The following is a 17,296-nucleotide window of genomic DNA, read 5'->3' on the forward strand; positions in this document are numbered from 1 at the left end:
AATAATTGCACAACTGTAAGGCTAAAAAAAATAATAGTCTTGGTTCTCAGGCACTGCCCACATCATCATAAAGTTCATTGCATGGTTCGTTTTCATTTCCATTTTCAATTTTTTTGGCATTGTCTTTAAGTATCAGGATTTTTATAAAAAAAATTAATATGGAAATAAAACAAAACTTGCGGCAGACTTTATGATAATGCGGTTGGTGCCTGTGAACCAAGACTATATTTTTTTAGCCTAAGCAAACAATGATTCATAAAACGGTGCAATATCATACTGGGGGAGATACCATTGCTTTAATATCAGGACAAGGGTTCTGTGGCGTCCCTGCCAGCATGGGTCTAAACCCATGACCAGAACATTCTGTATGCAACGCTCACCGCCATGCAATCCAAACTCACACTTTCAAACTGTGAAAATGACAACAAAAGGGTTGTCATCATCGAATCTAAATGCTTCAGAAATTGTCGCCTTTCTTTGATTCAAACATGGTCTTCTGATTAGCAATGAACATTTTAATCTTACTACACATCACATCACTGTGCCTGGTAGCTTTCAAACACCATCAAATGGGTGTATGATTTTAACTGCAGCAGCTTCCTGGGGCGAGTGTGATCACCAGATTACTTCAAGGGACCAACACAGACACAAGTCAGGTGATGGACTGTGTCATGAACTCAAGGACATTAACAAAACTGGTCCTTTAATCAAGTCAGAAATCTCTTGTCATCCTTCCAAAGGATTCTAGATGGATGTCATAGGGAATCATCTGCTATATGGCTGAATAAGATTCTGATACTAAAATTTGTTGGTTAATACCACTCTGTAATATTTCAGCTATATGATGGTGGTCTGTATTTAATGGAGTCTGGACCAGACAATCCAGAGTCATTGACATCATGATTCATATGGATTCATCTGCTATATGGCTCATAAGATTCTGATACTAAAATTTGTTGTTTCATACCGGACTCAGTAATATTTCAGCTATATGATGGTGGTCTGTATTTAATGGAGTCTGGACCAGACAATCCAGTCATTGACATCATGAGCATCGATCTGTCCTCCAATGACAGGCATCAACCATGTCAGCTAGCCTGACCACGTGATCATGATAGTCGCCTTTTATGACAAGCATGCCTTGCTGAAGACCAATTCTAACCTGGATCTTCATGCGTTATTGTTTGTAAAACTGAGGGCACATTTTTCATGCTATTTCAGGAACAGACTTTGTTTAAAAATCGATACTGTTATTCGCCTCTTATGAGTAAAGTTGCCTCTTATGAGTTGCTAATCATTAAGACATCTTCCTTTTTATCAGCCCATTTAAGAGCGAAAAAACATTTCATCTCCAAAACGCCATAAAATTAGTCAAAATAATAATAACATGAACTGTGAAAATATTCATTCCAATTTGGGAATTTTTAGTGACTTTTGCTTCAGATTGGGGACGAATATGGATCTCTGAGCAGGCATATATATATATATTCATGAAAACTGCTTGTCCAGCATAAATCAACACGTTTCTGTATCATCAGAGCACTGTAATATAATACCAGGCATGTCCTAACAATATATTATAAATTTTCTGTCAATCAACAAGAAATGTATGAATAAGCCATCCGATTCCCCAAGGACATCTGAAATAACATGGGTCAAAAATTCTCGCAAAGCAGCCTCAGAAAAATCACCAGCTGTGATGTTGAAATAAAGACAAACCTTAAAGGCAGCCTTATTTTTTGGACTGCTACAAAGAGGTGTAGTGAACAAAACCATGCTCCAGCGTATCATCCTCACATCCCCGATCTGAGACTATTCCACATCAGCAGCCATGCATCTCCATTTCTCAACTCACCACACAAACTATTTTCATCTACACAATCTCACATCCCACTCTCAAACAGAAAATAATATCAAACTCCCTTCCGTCAAATCCGCTCGTAAAACAGCATATAAGCCTCCGAACCCAACACCTGTTCCCTCGATGCCCTCTGGACATTTGCGTCGGATGTATATAACCATTTATCACTGCTTTTACCCGCCTGTCCTGACAACGGACTGCGTCTATACGTGACAAAATGTCCTGACACCTCGTCCCCGAGATGTGCGACAACACTGGAGAGTCTGTAGGTGAACTCGGTCTGTTTGGGTAGGTCTGGTCCGTTGTGGTTGACGTCTCCATGGGTGTTAGGTAGACTTAATGGACACGGTGGTTGCAGGAACAGCCCGTTCTTTGTCGTGTGACTGTCGTAGTTGAGAGCACGTAATAAATTGACGGGAGCTGATTGCGAAACGAAACGTCCATTATTGCTACCAAACCTGTAAGGAACAAGAACATTGATATTATTAAGCATTAAGTACGTCAACATTTGTTCCACATGACTTATTTGATTAAACCTTAGAATATAATATATATAAGATAGCTACGTGATAAATAAACGAAGCCTGGAACATGCGCTCTCAATTTAATGTTGTAAATTGGACGACGTTATTTTTGAGCGGGAACTGTCTTGTGAGTTGTTCCCCATAGATGTAGCTGGACATCGCATATTAACGCAAAGGGCGCATAATCGCACCCAAATGTGGGAGCGATATGACAATCGGTATAGGGAGAAAACGTGCATATAATCGATGTGAATATTGTGAGAATTCCAAACTTAACCCCCCTGTACACAATATGGAGTTGTCTGACATTCCCGAGGTCAGATTGTATTTGGGGAGTCACGATTATTTAAATACAAGTAAATATTTCTAAAGCGTGTACAATTTACTGTCATCCACAAAGAGTCTGTACAAAATGTAGATATCTCATGTAAGAAATAAACGGCTTGTGATCGTTGTTTATCGTACAATAAAACACTGCAGAAGAATAAACCACTCAGGGCTGCATTGCTCATGGTTTATTCTCCCTGCGGTGTTTTATTGTACGATAAACAATGCCCACTCGTCATTTATTTCTTAAATAAAGCACAGTAAAGTTCAACTCTCAGACACAATATATCAAAAATTAATTAAGTGGAGTAAAATTGAACACAGTTTTCAGTCACTAGTGCTTTCAACTCATACCACGTATGAGTCTCATCAGCCGGGGGATCAATCAGCTATGGCCTGATGAGTCTCGTAGGGGGTACGAGTTGAAAGCACAAGCCGATTTAAACTGTGTTCAATTTTACTCCACTAATTGATTTTGTCTTTTTTTACTAGTCCAGACTTATGCCAGTTTCATTGTACTGGCTAACTGAGGTGAAATGGGGTTTTATAACTTTCAAGATCATAGCACTTGTGTGTATAGTGTTTGCCTGTACTAGTCCAGAGTAATTCCGATTTTATATCACTAGCCAACAGAGCCAGGATACATCAAAAGTCCAGTTTCCACCCTTGCAGAACGAGGCTGGGATTATGGAGTTATATTTTTGCTGGACTAACGAGTCTATGCATAGTCCAATCAAAAATCGCGATACAAAATCGACATCCGGTCCGTAAACAACATGGATTTCAACGTGCAGATTTCGGTCGACTGCAAAGGATGTGTACTGTCAACTGGGCATCGACAGATATTTTACAAATCTTTTCATGCGTTTAATCAAGGTGCTCACATGACTTGATGCACTTTGTGAGGTAAGGCACGTTTTTATTACAATATAAATCTTGATCATCAATCAGATCGTCTTGACTGGGCTGCCATTTTGTTTGAAGAAAATGCAACTGATTTGAGAGATGGAATCTCATTGGTCAGTAGTAGGGGCATAAGAGGGACATAACTCATAATCGCCACTGTTGTCGCTACGATCGCGTCCAGAAATTCCAGCCTAATTCGGCAAGGGTGGAAACTGGACTTTAATGGTCAGTTAACTCCTTTGCCTTGGGGTATCCTTTGACCACAGAGGTCTCCACAGCATATCTGAATATCAAAATACCTTAGGAGGTCAAGGGTTGCGTCCTTTCCACCGAAAAGTCCATTCTTATTGTCACTGTCCTTCCTATTGCCCTTCATGTAGACATAGCTGTCCATGTGAAGAACTTCCGGGAAGGAGATGAAGTCGTAGCGCTTGACCGGCAGGCTGTTGTTGAGCCACTGTGTGCGCTGGATGTGGATACACAGACACTGGGGCACCTGAAACATCACGCAGGAATAGGAAGGCCAGGCTTCAAAATTATGAGGTGAGGTGAGGTGAAATGGGGTTTAACGTCGCGATTATTGCACTTATATAACGACATGCATGTACGTGTGTGTTTGTGTGGCTGCTTGTACTAGTCCGGACTGATGCCGATTTATAGTACTAGCTCACTGAGATACCATGCCGCAGATTAACATGAATACCACTCAGACACAGTATACTGACTCCGAGCCGACCAGTCCTTGTTTTAGCCCCTTAATGCCGTGCGCCAGACAGGGTAACAACAAGTACCATCTTTTAACGTCTTTTGGTATAACGCGGCCGGGGATCGAACCCCAGACCTTCCGCTCTCTGGGCGGACGCTCTACCACTAGACCACGGAGGCAGTCTCAAAATTGTGACCTAAATTTCAATTTGTCTACTGTCAATTGCATGGATCAATGCTCATGATATTAATCACTGGATTGTCTGGTCCAGACTCAATTATTTTACAGACCGCCGTCATATAGCTGGAATATTGCTGAGTGCAGCGTTAACCAACAAACAAACAACAAACAAACAAACCTATTTTATCCCAAATTTTGAATTCTGGAAAATTCTTAGTTTTCTATATACATAGGAATACCATTATGACAATGATATGAATAACAAATTTAAACTAAGTACATTATTAAAACAGATGTCTAAAACAGAGTTTCAAAAACTTGTATGTTCTAGTCTTTAGAGCACACTGGAATATAATGATGATAATGTGCACCCGCATTTCTTGTGTACAAGATTCAGGAAAAATTGCTATCTTGTTTAGATCTAGTATGTCATCAACAACTTCATTGTATTGCTTAAAAAGAGCAAATAGGAGATAACAAACTTGGTCAATGAAAAAGTGAACTTTCCACCAAAAAATCACCAGACAAGATGATTTACAATTTCAGTTGTATTTACTGTAATTCCAATTCAGGAATTGAACAGCTGTTTATGCAACCCTGGTGCCAAATATCAACCTCCGAGAAAATTAATGTCTCGAAGTCCACTGAAAGTTGAAAAATGAATAGATGCAAGTAAAATTTTCATTTCTTCTTACCCCTCTCCTCCCAGCAACAAAAGTGAGCGAGTGTGGTTTTACGCCGTTTTTAGCAATATTCCAGCAATGTCACAGTGGGGGGCACCAGAAATGGGCTTCACATGTTGTGCCCATGTAGGGAATCAAACCTGGGTCTTCGGCGTGACGAGCAAACGCTTTAGCCATTAGGCTACCCGACCGCCCCCATGTCAACAAACTCATGCCAGCTATGTTAAATTCTACAACATATTTACCTTTCCTATGGTCAATTTCTTCTTAAAACATGATTTCGGGGACATGGAAGGATCTTTGGTGCCGGCTAGTTTGGCACATCCTGGACACTGGACGTCCTTGACCATCTCGGGACAGATGTAATGATGAAGTAGCATGTCCAGACTAAGTGGGCCCTGTAAGACAAACAGACAAAGTCACACCAGGCTACATGACAACCTGCATCGTACCTGCAGTAGAGTGAGTGAGTGAGTGAGTGAGTGAGTGAGTGAGTTGGGTTTAACGCAGTATCCCAGTTATATCATGCCATGTCAACTTAATGTGGGAGGAAAGCCTGAAGTGATGCAGGTCTCAGACGTTTACCACTTCAGTGAAACCCACGAGCACAGGTATGGTGCTGATAAACCTAGAAACATAATTGGGGCGATTGTTTCAAAGACATAGTCAGTTGCCGCCAGATTCGAACATTAATACTCTGAGAACGGAAGGCACAGTTGGATAAATGATTGTTAGAAATGAACCCGAAGACATGAAAGTTGTGGAACCGAGGTGAGCAGGAAAAAACAGTTGAGGGAGCCTGCACGTTTGCTGTTTTATTCCTTCTCGGCCTTTGGTCCCAAAGAGTTGTTTGGACAGTGAATATACATGAAAGTCGATAAATGTCCTGTGCATGACGATACAAGTGAGCAGAGAGGGAATTCCCTCGACTGTAATTTAGGATTCCCCGACATTCAGTAGTAATAAAAGTAGTCCGCTTCTGCATCTCAACTCACCCAGAAGTTGGCTGGTATGCTGAGAGACAGACTATTGAAGAGGTCATACTTGACAGGGCATCGATGGCCACAATCTCTGCACTGCAGCTGACTGGCCAGGAGCCCGCGGAAGGGATGTTCCATTTTCTGGTGAGGGAGGACAGGTAGGAGGCCCCGGCTGCGGGTCATGGCAAGTCCCTGGGGTTGGTATTTATTGCAAGGGTTCTGAAAAAGATATTTTGAGAACACATTTTAGACAAGAAAACAGTGTGATCACTATCCCTCGTGATGGGAAACATTAGAATTTAGTTGGTTCACACAGTAGTGAATAACATGGAAGTTAATGTTAACTATTAAAAAATGAGGAGTCCTTCAAAGCTTTACTGCGGCTTTATATCAGGAAAACTTCTCTCAGGTAAGCATGCAAAGTTTCATTCCTGTAACCATGGTAACTTGGGTAGTTTTTAGTTAACTTGTCCCTATTGCAGCCACAATACATTAAGTAAACTAACAGTATGCACAAAATCCTCAACATGATGCAAGGGGAGTAACTCTGGAAAATATATTGCTAACTCAGTCTTGACAGGTATCTTTGAGAAAAGCATGCTTTCATTTAAGTAACTTAAGTAGTTTCTGAAATAACTTGTCCCCATATCACGCAATAAACACCAAGTTGACAAGCATGGTGCAAAAAGCCATGACTCTGTAGAAATGAATTTATTTTTTTGAGATCGTGACAAGTGGGATCGCTGTAAAATTTCATTTCTCTTCTGGAAATGAGTCCACATTGAGGAGTGGACAGATGGACGCAGAACTCTGTTCCTCTGACCTGAATGGCCTGTACATCAGAGAGTGACACAACCCTGACCTGAAAGGCCAGTACATCAAAGAGAGACACAACCCTGACCTGAAAGGCCAGTACATCAAAGAGAGACACAACCCTGACCTGAATGGCATGTACATCAGAGAGAGACATAACCCTGACCTGAAAGGCCTGTACATCAGAGAGAGACACAACCCTGACCTGAATGGCCTGTACATCAAAGAGAGACACAACCCTGATCTGAAAGGCATGTACATCAAAGAGAGACACAACCCTGACCTGAAAGGCCTGTACATCAGAGAGAGACACAACCCTGACCTGAATGGCCTGTACATCAAAGAGAGACACAACCCTGACCTGAAAGGCCTGTACATCAGAGAGAGACACAACCCTGACCTGAAAGGCCTGTACATCAAAGAGAGACACAACCCTGACCTGAATGGCCTGTACATCAGAGAGAGACACAACCCTGACCTGAGTGGCCTTTACATCAGAGAGAGACACAACCCTGACCTGAATGGCCTGTACATCAGAGAGAGACACAACCCTGACCTGAATGGCCTGTTCATCAAAGAGAGACACAACCCTGACCTAAAAAGGCCAGTACATCAAAGAGAGACACAACCCTGACCTGAATGGCCTGTTCATCAAAGAGAGACACAACCCTGACCTGAGTGGCCTTTACATCAGAGAGAGACACAACCCTGACCTGAATGGCCTGTACATCAAAGAGAGACACAACCCTGACCTGAATGGCCTGTACATCAAAGAGAGACACAACCCTGACCTGAAAGGCCTGTACATCAGAGAGAGACACAACCCTGACCTGAAAGGCCTGTACATCAAAGAGAGACACAACCCTGACCTGAATGGCCTGTACATCAGAGAGAGACACGACCCTGACCTGAAAGGCCTGTACATCAAAGAGAGACACAACCCTGACCTGAAAGGCCTGTACATCAGAGAGAGACACAACCCTGACCTGAATGGCCTGTACATCAAAGAGAGACACAACCCTGATCTGAAAGGCATGTACATCAAAGAGAGACACAACCCTGACCTGAAAGGCCTGTACATCAGAGAGAGACACAACCCTGACCTGAATGGCCTGTACATCAAAGAGAGACACAACCCTGACCTGAAAGGCCTGTACATCAGAGAGAGACACAACCCTGACCTGAAAGGCCTGTACATCAAAGAGAGACACAACCCTGACCTGAATGGCCTGTACATCAGAGAGAGACACAACCCTGACCTGAAAGGCCTGTACATCAAAGAGAGACACAACCCTGACCTGAGTGGCCTTTACATCAGAGAAAGACACAACCCTGACCTGAAAGGCCTGTACATCAAAGACAGACACAACCCTGACCTGAAAGGCCAGTACATCAAAGAGAGACACAACCCTGACCTGAATGGCCTGTTCATCAAAGAGAGACACAACCCTGACCTGAGTGGCCTTTACATCACAGAGAGACACAACCCTGACCTGAATGGCCTGTACATCAGAGAGAGACACAACCCTGACCTAAATGGCCTGTACATCAAAGACAGACACAACCCTGACCTGAATGGCCTGTACATCAGAGAGAGACACAACCCTGACCTGAAAGGCCTGTACATCAAAGAGAGACACAACCCTGACCTGAATGGCCTGTACATCAAAGAGAGACACAACCCTGACCTGAGTGGCCTGTACATCAAAGAGAGACACAACCCTGACCTGAAAGGCCTGTACATCAGAGAGAGACACAACCCTGACCTGAATGGCCTGTACATAAAAGAGAGACACAACCCTGACCTGAAAGGCCTGTACATCAGAGAGACACAACCCTGACCTGAATGGCCTGTACATCAAAGAGAGACACAGACCTGACCTGAAAGGCCTGTACATCAAAGAGTGACACTACGCTGACCTGAATGGCCTGTACATCAAAGACAGACACAACCCTGACCTGAGTGGCCTGTACATCAAAGAGAGACACAACCCTGACCTGAATGGCCTGTACATCAAAGAGAGACACAACCCTGACCTGAATGGCCTGTACATCAGAGAGAGACACTACACTGACCTGAATGGCCTGTACATAAAAGAGAGACACAACCCTGACCTGAATGGCCTGTACATCAAAGAGAGACACAGACCTGACCTGAAAGGCCTGTACATCAAAGAGTGACACTACGCTGACCTGAATGGCCTGTACATCAAAGACAGACACAACCCTGACCTGAGTGGCCTGTACATCAAAGAGAGACACAACCCTGACCTGAATGGCCTGTTCATCAAAGAGAGACACAACCCTGACCTGAGTGGCCTTTACATCACAGAGAGACACAACCCTGACCTGAATGGCCTGTACATCAGAGAGAGACACAACCCTGACCTAAATGGCCAGTACATCAAAGACAGACACAACCCTGACCTGAATGGCCTGTACATCAGAGAGAGACACAACCCTGACCTGAAAGGCCTGTACATCAAAGAGAGACACAACCCTGACCTGAATGGCCTGTACATCAAAGAGAGACACAACCCTGACCTGAGTGGCCTGTACATCAAAGAGAGACACAACCCTGACCTGAAAGGCCTGTACATCAGAGAGAGACACAACCCTGACCTGAATGGCCTGTACATAAAAGAGAGACACAACCCTGACCTGAAAGGCCTGTACATCAGAGAGACACAACCCTGACCTGAATGGCCTGTACATCAAAGAGAGACACTACGCTGACCTGAATGGCCTGTACATCAAAGACAGACACAACCCTGACCTGAGTGGCCTGTACATCAAAGAGAGACACAACCCTGACCTGAATGGCCTGTACATCAAAGAGAGACACAACCCTGACCTGAATGGCCTGTACATCAGAGAGAGACACTACACTGACCTGAATGGCCTGTACATAAAAGAGAGACACAACCCTGACCTGAATGGCCTGTACATCAAAGAGAGACACAACTCGGGGGTACTGGGACGTCTCTTCATCCAGCGTCTCCGTCAACACCTGGAACAGCTCGTGGGCATCCTGGTGAAGAAGACAGACATGTAAAATGTATTATCATATCATGTTACTGTAATCTTTGTTCTTTTGTTTGTTTGTTCGTTTGTTTGAAGGCTGCACTCATTTCAGCTATATGACAGCGGTCTGTAAATAATCGTGTCTGAGCCAGACAATCCAGAAATTGACATCTTGAGCATCAATCCACGCATCAACCAAATCAGCGAGTCTGAGTCGCCTCTTACAACAGGCATAGTCGCCTTTTTCGGGTTGCTGGAGACCTATTCTAGCCCGGATCTTCACGGGTTTGTAAGGATGGTAACCCTACTGTTTATAAATATGAATATTATGTTTATTACATATTAAATAATGCATTCATAAACAAATTAAGTTTTTAATTAAAAAATGTAGGCTAACACATTCATAACTTCCATATTAAGCAGAAAGGAAGTGAAAATTATGGCAATGAAGACCTATTGTACCCCGGATCTTCACGGGTCGTTCCTGATATCACAGACAACCAATCGAAACATATTAAGCATATCGGTGACAATGTGGGTAAGTGAAGGAATGTTGTTTAAGACTGCAGCAATAGCGTCGTGGCCTGTACTCTGTACTTGACAAACCAGTGACTGATAGCATGAGTGATGACCCATGGCCCCAGTTCTTGATACAACACAATCACCTATCTGCCCAATATGCCAGTTGTTCGACAAACACTGAGGCATAACCACTGGAGCTCTATCTTATCTTCCTAAAATTACTTCTTACAGGTGTCATCATGGAAGTGAGTGAGTTGTGTTTAACGCCACTTTTAACAGTATTCCAGTTATATCGTGGATTCGAACCCACAATCATAGGTTTCACAGCGAATAGCGTCACCTTAGACGACTGGGCCACCTGTGCCCCCTTGTAAAATACAGAAAATAAATCATGATTGCCCAATTAATTTTGAGTTGCTTGCTTACAAATGCACTAATAAACAAAGCAAAAGTATGACAACACTGTACGTAATTACTCAATGTAACCTTTTCAATTTGTGTACATGTATTCATGGTACTTCTTTCCTGGGACCAATTGATCTAAGTATGTAGAGTGTTGGTCTTACGCTGGAGTTTCAGAGATCTCTAAATCTAAGTTTGTTTGTTTGGGCATTCCGTCAACCTTGCCAAACTCCCGGATGACAGTTACATTATGATCATTTGCCATCACACTTTCTTGTGGAAGTATCATGGTATTTTTGAGTCCTATAAAGCTCTCGAACCCACACGACACCAGTTTGCAGGGAGTGGATGAATAATGTTTTTAAATATTTAACTTAAATACCCACATGTGTAAAAACTAGTGAGTAACAGAAATTTGAATACCCAGATAGAATTACTGATACCCAATGATTTTAAAATGCATGGGTAAAATACCCACAACACCAAAAGCTTATCTGGAGCTCTGCGACATCATGTGCATTGATCTAAACAATTGGGATACGATAATATGCATCAATGAAGACATCGTGCCTGACCACCTAATCCCATTAGTCGCCTCTTACAACAAGAATGCATTGTTGAAGACCTACTCTAACCCAGATCTTCACTGGGGTTGCAAATACAAAGCAAAATTATCATGAATTTGAGTAAAATATCAATCCATCTCGAGATACATAGTCTACAAAATGAATCACACTTGAAATTCATTCACCTGTTCCTCTGGAGATATAACCCATCTTCTGAGTCGCAGAGCCGTAATTACTTCCCCTGGGCTGCAGGGATCACTGCCATCTAGTGTGTTGTCATTGACAACTGAGAAAGAAGAAACACTGTTACAATATTCGGACTCATAAACAGACAAATGTTAAAGTACGCTGGTATGCATCAAATACTGACTGCTTCATGTTTCATTCACGACATTCAAGACGTTCAAATGAGTTCATGATGTTGTGGCTTTGTGATGTTTTTGGGTTTGGTTTGTTGTTTAAAGCCGCACTCAGCAATATATGACGGCAGTCTGTAAATAATCGAGTCTGGACCAGACAATCCAGTGATTGACATCATGACCATCAATCAACGCAGTTGGGATCGATGACATGCATCAACCAAGTTAGCGAGCCTGACCACCCGATCCCGTTAAGTCACCTCTTACGACAAGCATTGTCGCCTTTTACGGCAAGAATGGGTAGCTGATGACCTATTCCACCAGGATCTTCACAGGTCGATTTTGTGATGTATCAATATCAACCAAGTTAACAAGAATGAGAACATCCTCGTTTATCCAGTGTATCATAGCTCCTTTCCATTATGGATCCATTCACCCCCTCGTTTGCTTTGAAGTTTGTTCGAATGACAGAACCAACAAAGCAGATATACAGTTATGATGGCAACAAGCGGTAAAATCACCAGTACTTAGCCTTTGCGTGCTAGCTTAAACAATTCCTAAATACTTAGGGTGTGCGGTATTACCAGACCGGTGTGTTGTGGCGCAAATCTTCAGCAATGTGTATTGCGATATGTTTGTAAATGTAGCAATATATTGGGGCAATTATTAATAAGTATATTTATGTGTTCCTAATCGATATGGAGATGGAAAATAGTATCTTTCTGATACAAATTGTCTCTGACAATCTTTTTATCAATTAGCGTGTACATATCGCAACTATCAAGCTCCTCACAGCGATAGCTCATTCTCAGAACTCTCTATACTGAGAGTATAACAAATGTGTCACGCACTGATAAGGAGCTTGCTACCATGTGACCGTATTGTCTCCCTTGATCGTTGCTGGGATACAAAAATGGCAGATGATTTCGACATCGTCCCAAATAAAGGACACTGACTGATGGTATCTGATATTAATACAGGGTATAACTCTGATTAATTCATGAAAATGTAAATCGGCAATATATGGCAATACGTATTGCAATACAGGTTAGAGTATGGCAATATATTGCAATACAGGTTAGAGTATGGCAATATATTGCAATACAGGTTAGAGTATGGCAATATATTGCAATACAGGTTAGAGTATGGCAATATATTGCAATACAGGTTAGTGTATGGCAATATATTGCAATACAGGTTAGAGTATGGCAATATATTGCAATACAGGTTAGTGTATGGCAATATATTGCAATACAGGTTAGTGTATGGCAATATATTGCAATACAGGTTAGAGTATGGCAATATATTGCAATACAGGTTAGTGTATGGCAATATATTGCAATACAGGTTAAAGTATGGCAATATTGCAATACAAAATCCAGGTCAATACACAGCCCTACTAAATACTACCAGCAAACTTCTGGTAGCATGCTAAGGACAGCCCTCCCCTGTCTTAGTACTATGAATAGTCAGGAAAGGAAAAGTTCCCACTAAAAGTTCAATTATGACACTGACACTATTCACTGATGATATTGAGAGAACGCTTGGATGTGTCCTTGATTTTGAATGTAGATCTATGCCATTTGTTTGTTTTGTTTAACCCACACTCAGCAACATTCCAGCTGTATGTTGGCAGTCAGTAAAACATCAAGTCAGGACCAGATAATCCAGTTTGATCTTCACAATTAGGATAAGATGACATGCAATTAACCAAGACAGTAAGCCTGACCACCTGCTTCTTACGACTTTCATGGTTTAGCTGAAGACCTATTCCAACCCAGATCTTCACAGGGCAGCTCTATCATGTCTATGCTAAACTCGAGTTCAGAAGATTCCTTCTGATCGGCTGTTCAAGAGCAAGTGAAATTCAATGCTAACAAATGGAACTGATGCCATCACTTCCAAAGCGATCGCTGTGCAGAGTTGTGTCCCTTGGGCACGCCAGAAACCTATGATTGTGGGTTCGAATCCTGGTTCGCCCCGATTATGTTTCTAGGTTTGTCAGCACCATACCTGTGCTCTTGGGTTTCACCAAAGTGATAAACATCTGAGACCTGCATCACTTCGGGCTTTCCACCCATATTAAGCTGACACGCCGTGATATAACTGGAATACTGTTAAAGCGACGTTAAACCCAACTCACTCACTCACTCCAAAGCGAAGCAGTGGTGTAGAATGGGTATTTATTAGGGCTGTTACGATTCCATTCATAAATTGAATTCGTTATTCGTGGTCACTAGAATCGAATATTTACGAATAAGCAGTCATGAGCATCTACATACCCTGTACCTAAAAATATCCATAAGAATATATTATGTGCAGAGATTTCTTTAAAGACAACACTCATATATATAATTTGACAGTATCGGGGTCACCGGTCATTGTGGTATTTGAGCAGATACTAGTACCTGGATAAATGCAGTACATATAAATGTGTAATATATTAATAATTATCCAACCAGGTCAAATGATTTATGTTGTACATACTTTTTCACCGAATATAATAAATTATACATCAACTGCTGACTTGCTATTGTATTCGTGAATAAATATTTGCATTGGTTACCCTATATAGTGATATGAATCATATTCGCCACATAGTGTATTCGTTGCAGCCCTAGTATTTATTATATTGAAAATTAACACACAGGATAATCGAGGTGGTATGAGAATGATAGGGATCTGTGAAGTATAATATCTTAGGACTTAGTACAGTCAAGTCTCGTTAATCCGACACTCGTTAATCCGACACAAATGATGGGAACCGATTGATTCAGTGCTATTTAGTCCCGTTTATCCGACATTCTCGCACTCTGACTCCGACACACCTAATTTGCAATGAATTACCGAAATCACTCATTAATCAGTCTCGTTAATCCGTCACAGTGGTCAGCGTACTCCGTGGTCATCTGCCCGCGAGTACACAACCCAGTGTTTTGACGCGCACTGGCTGCAGAGATTAACTTCACAATTAACAGGAAAAGCTATTCAAACCTGTATGTACAAAGCTATACAAATGTAGATTACAAATTGAAGCCAGATAAATGTGCATGAAGCCAGGTATATAAAACATGGTCGACTGGTATGTAAACAAGAAAGCATGGATGACTTCATTAATATTCAAAGCCTGGCTACTGATCTTGGATCGACAAATGCGATTGGAGCACGCCACGGGGTATTGCTGTTGGACAATGCCCCATCCCATGCTACTGTCGACACAACTAATGTGAAATGTACTGGAAAACCAATGAAGTACCATTTAAGACTTTCAGTATTGATGCAGCAAGTAAGTCTCGGACGCTGCCAGCTTCTGAGTTCCGGGACAGGAAGTTGTGCAGCCAGCAAAGCACTGTGGGACATGCCCCCCAGGACTGAAGAACGGCATTGAGGAAGCAGGTGTTGCCAAGGTTCTCGAGACCACGACAGTAATCTGAAACAGAGTGTGAGGGTTGGTTTTTACGCTGCTTTGATTGTTAACCCATGTCGATGTGGGAGGATAGTCTGAATTGATGCAGCTCTAAGACATCTACCGATTTGAAGCTCACAAGCCCAGGTATTGAGATGACAAACGGAGAATCATCCTCAGTTATGACTGTCATGTAAATATGAGGGCAGGCCTGAGATTTGAACCCACAATCACAGATTTCTGGCATGCCCAAGGGAGATTACATTAATGCTGAATCTCACCATCCCTCCCCGGCCCCCTATAATAAATTATCAGTCCCTCCTAATGTTCATACAGCACATTTCAACACCTCTTCCATTTTCAATCTAAATGATGATAATATTCCATTAAATATGTTCTGGCATATCGTTTGTTTATTTGTTTGTTTGTTAACGCAGCACTCAGTAATATTCCAGCTATATGTCGGCAGCCTGTAAATAATCGAGTCTGGACCAGACAATCCAGTGATTGATATCATGAGCATCGATCTACATATTTGGGATATGATGACATGCATCAACCAAGTCAGCGAGCCTGACCACCCATCTCCCGCTATTACTTTGAAAAGATTAATTATGAAAAAGTATTAATAACTTTACCATTGTAGAGACATCAATGTCTATAGTATTGTACTGCACTATAATTGTGTCAACTTAATATCCCTTGTTCCTTAAAAACAATAACAAATATTTCAGGAAACCATTGTTGTGAAAACATATTACCATAATACTATATTTCATATATATATAAAATGAAATGGGCCATATTCTCAGTCCTGATTCTGAAGTTACCACATGCAAATTACAATTTGTTTTACCTTCTGGGTTACCATAGCTGGGTTGGTTAACTCGGGTACCCAGGTCGGGTGGGTACTGAGTAGTACCTGGGTACCCACAGGACTAACCGGACCTGTGGTGAGTCACGTGATATATTGTTTAATGATAAAAAATATCTGGAACTCTATGGTTACACTACAAGTTACTAATGTTCACATTTCTTTCTGACTATCGACCCATTCCTTCTGATTTTTCATACGGTTCAATAAAGACATAACTTAATTAAACTTCAGTGTATGTATGACCAGATTGTTTAATACATGTATCTAAATATGTTTTGAAAGGGCTATGTTAAAAATGTTCCCAATCGGACATTTTGATTACCTACAGTGGGTACCCGGGTAGTAAATTTGGACCCAGCCCTACTTTTGGGTTACACATGTGCACTTTATGACATCAATCGGTGGGTATGCTACCCAATTTCTTTGCACCATGTTCATGCTCTGGATCAAAGTTATCTTGAATATGACAATATAATTCTGACGCAACAACATGTTAGCTGCACGTACGCCAAGAACTGATTACTGAAGTAGACAAGACAAATAGATTTCAAGGGCAGCATCGTCATGATGAATTACGTTTCATTGAATATTCGCCGTTGACATATAAAATGAACCACAAAGCTATCACATCAACAATGTGACGTTAATTTCATCTATCTAATACAAACAAAACATGTTTCTGTCACCTGGTAGCCTGGATCTAGGATCAAAATATATTTTCAAGAAAATTCACCTTTCCTCTTGGGTTTCCTTCTCTCTCCTGGGCCCCAGAAAACGTAAACACTCGCTAAAACAGCGGCAGCCGCTCCGCCTATTATTGCAACTTGTTTAGAAAACATAACACAGTCAACAGTAAAGATTTACGCCTAACAAACGGCAAAATTGAAACGTAAACAACAATCAGCCATTACACCATCGTTCCACCATTTTGGACTAGTCCAAATCGGGGTTGGCTAGGTTGCAAAATATTACATCATATCTTGTAAATCTTCAGAAAATCCGTATTATTTAAATGAAATATCCTTTTTCACAACGAGTTCACTACCCAGCGTACTTTAAACATCCCATTAACGCTTTTTCATTTGTACAACATAATAAGTAAGTAATCATGCGACCCCTATTCCCTGTTTGTAGTGGTAATTTCCACTTCCAGGAAGTGC

General features: G+C 41.7%; 1 protein-coding gene across 1 annotated transcript; it reads right to left on the reverse strand.

Annotated features, from left to right (window-relative positions):
* Window positions 1-153: 153 nt before the first annotated feature.
* LOC139456217 (ubiquitin carboxyl-terminal hydrolase 30-like) lies at window positions 154-17,154 on the reverse strand. The gene is made up of 8 exons (XM_071237797.1): window positions 16,870-17,154; window positions 15,110-15,283; window positions 11,680-11,780; window positions 9,913-10,011; window positions 6,183-6,386; window positions 5,433-5,585; window positions 3,918-4,114; window positions 154-2,319 (listed from the first exon to the last, which is right to left on the reverse strand). Exons 1-8 carry the CDS (start codon window positions 16,973-16,975, stop codon window positions 1,929-1,931), a joined length of 1,425 nt encoding a protein of 474 aa, XP_071093898.1. The 5' UTR covers window positions 16,976-17,154; the 3' UTR covers window positions 154-1,928.
* Window positions 17,155-17,296: the final 142 nt, after the last annotated feature.

This window comes from Haliotis cracherodii, unplaced genomic scaffold (assembly GCF_022045235.1).
Source record: "Haliotis cracherodii isolate W230 unplaced genomic scaffold, xgHalCrac1.p SCAF_11, whole genome shotgun sequence".
Taxonomy (NCBI): domain Eukaryota; kingdom Metazoa; phylum Mollusca; class Gastropoda; order Lepetellida; family Haliotidae; genus Haliotis; species Haliotis cracherodii.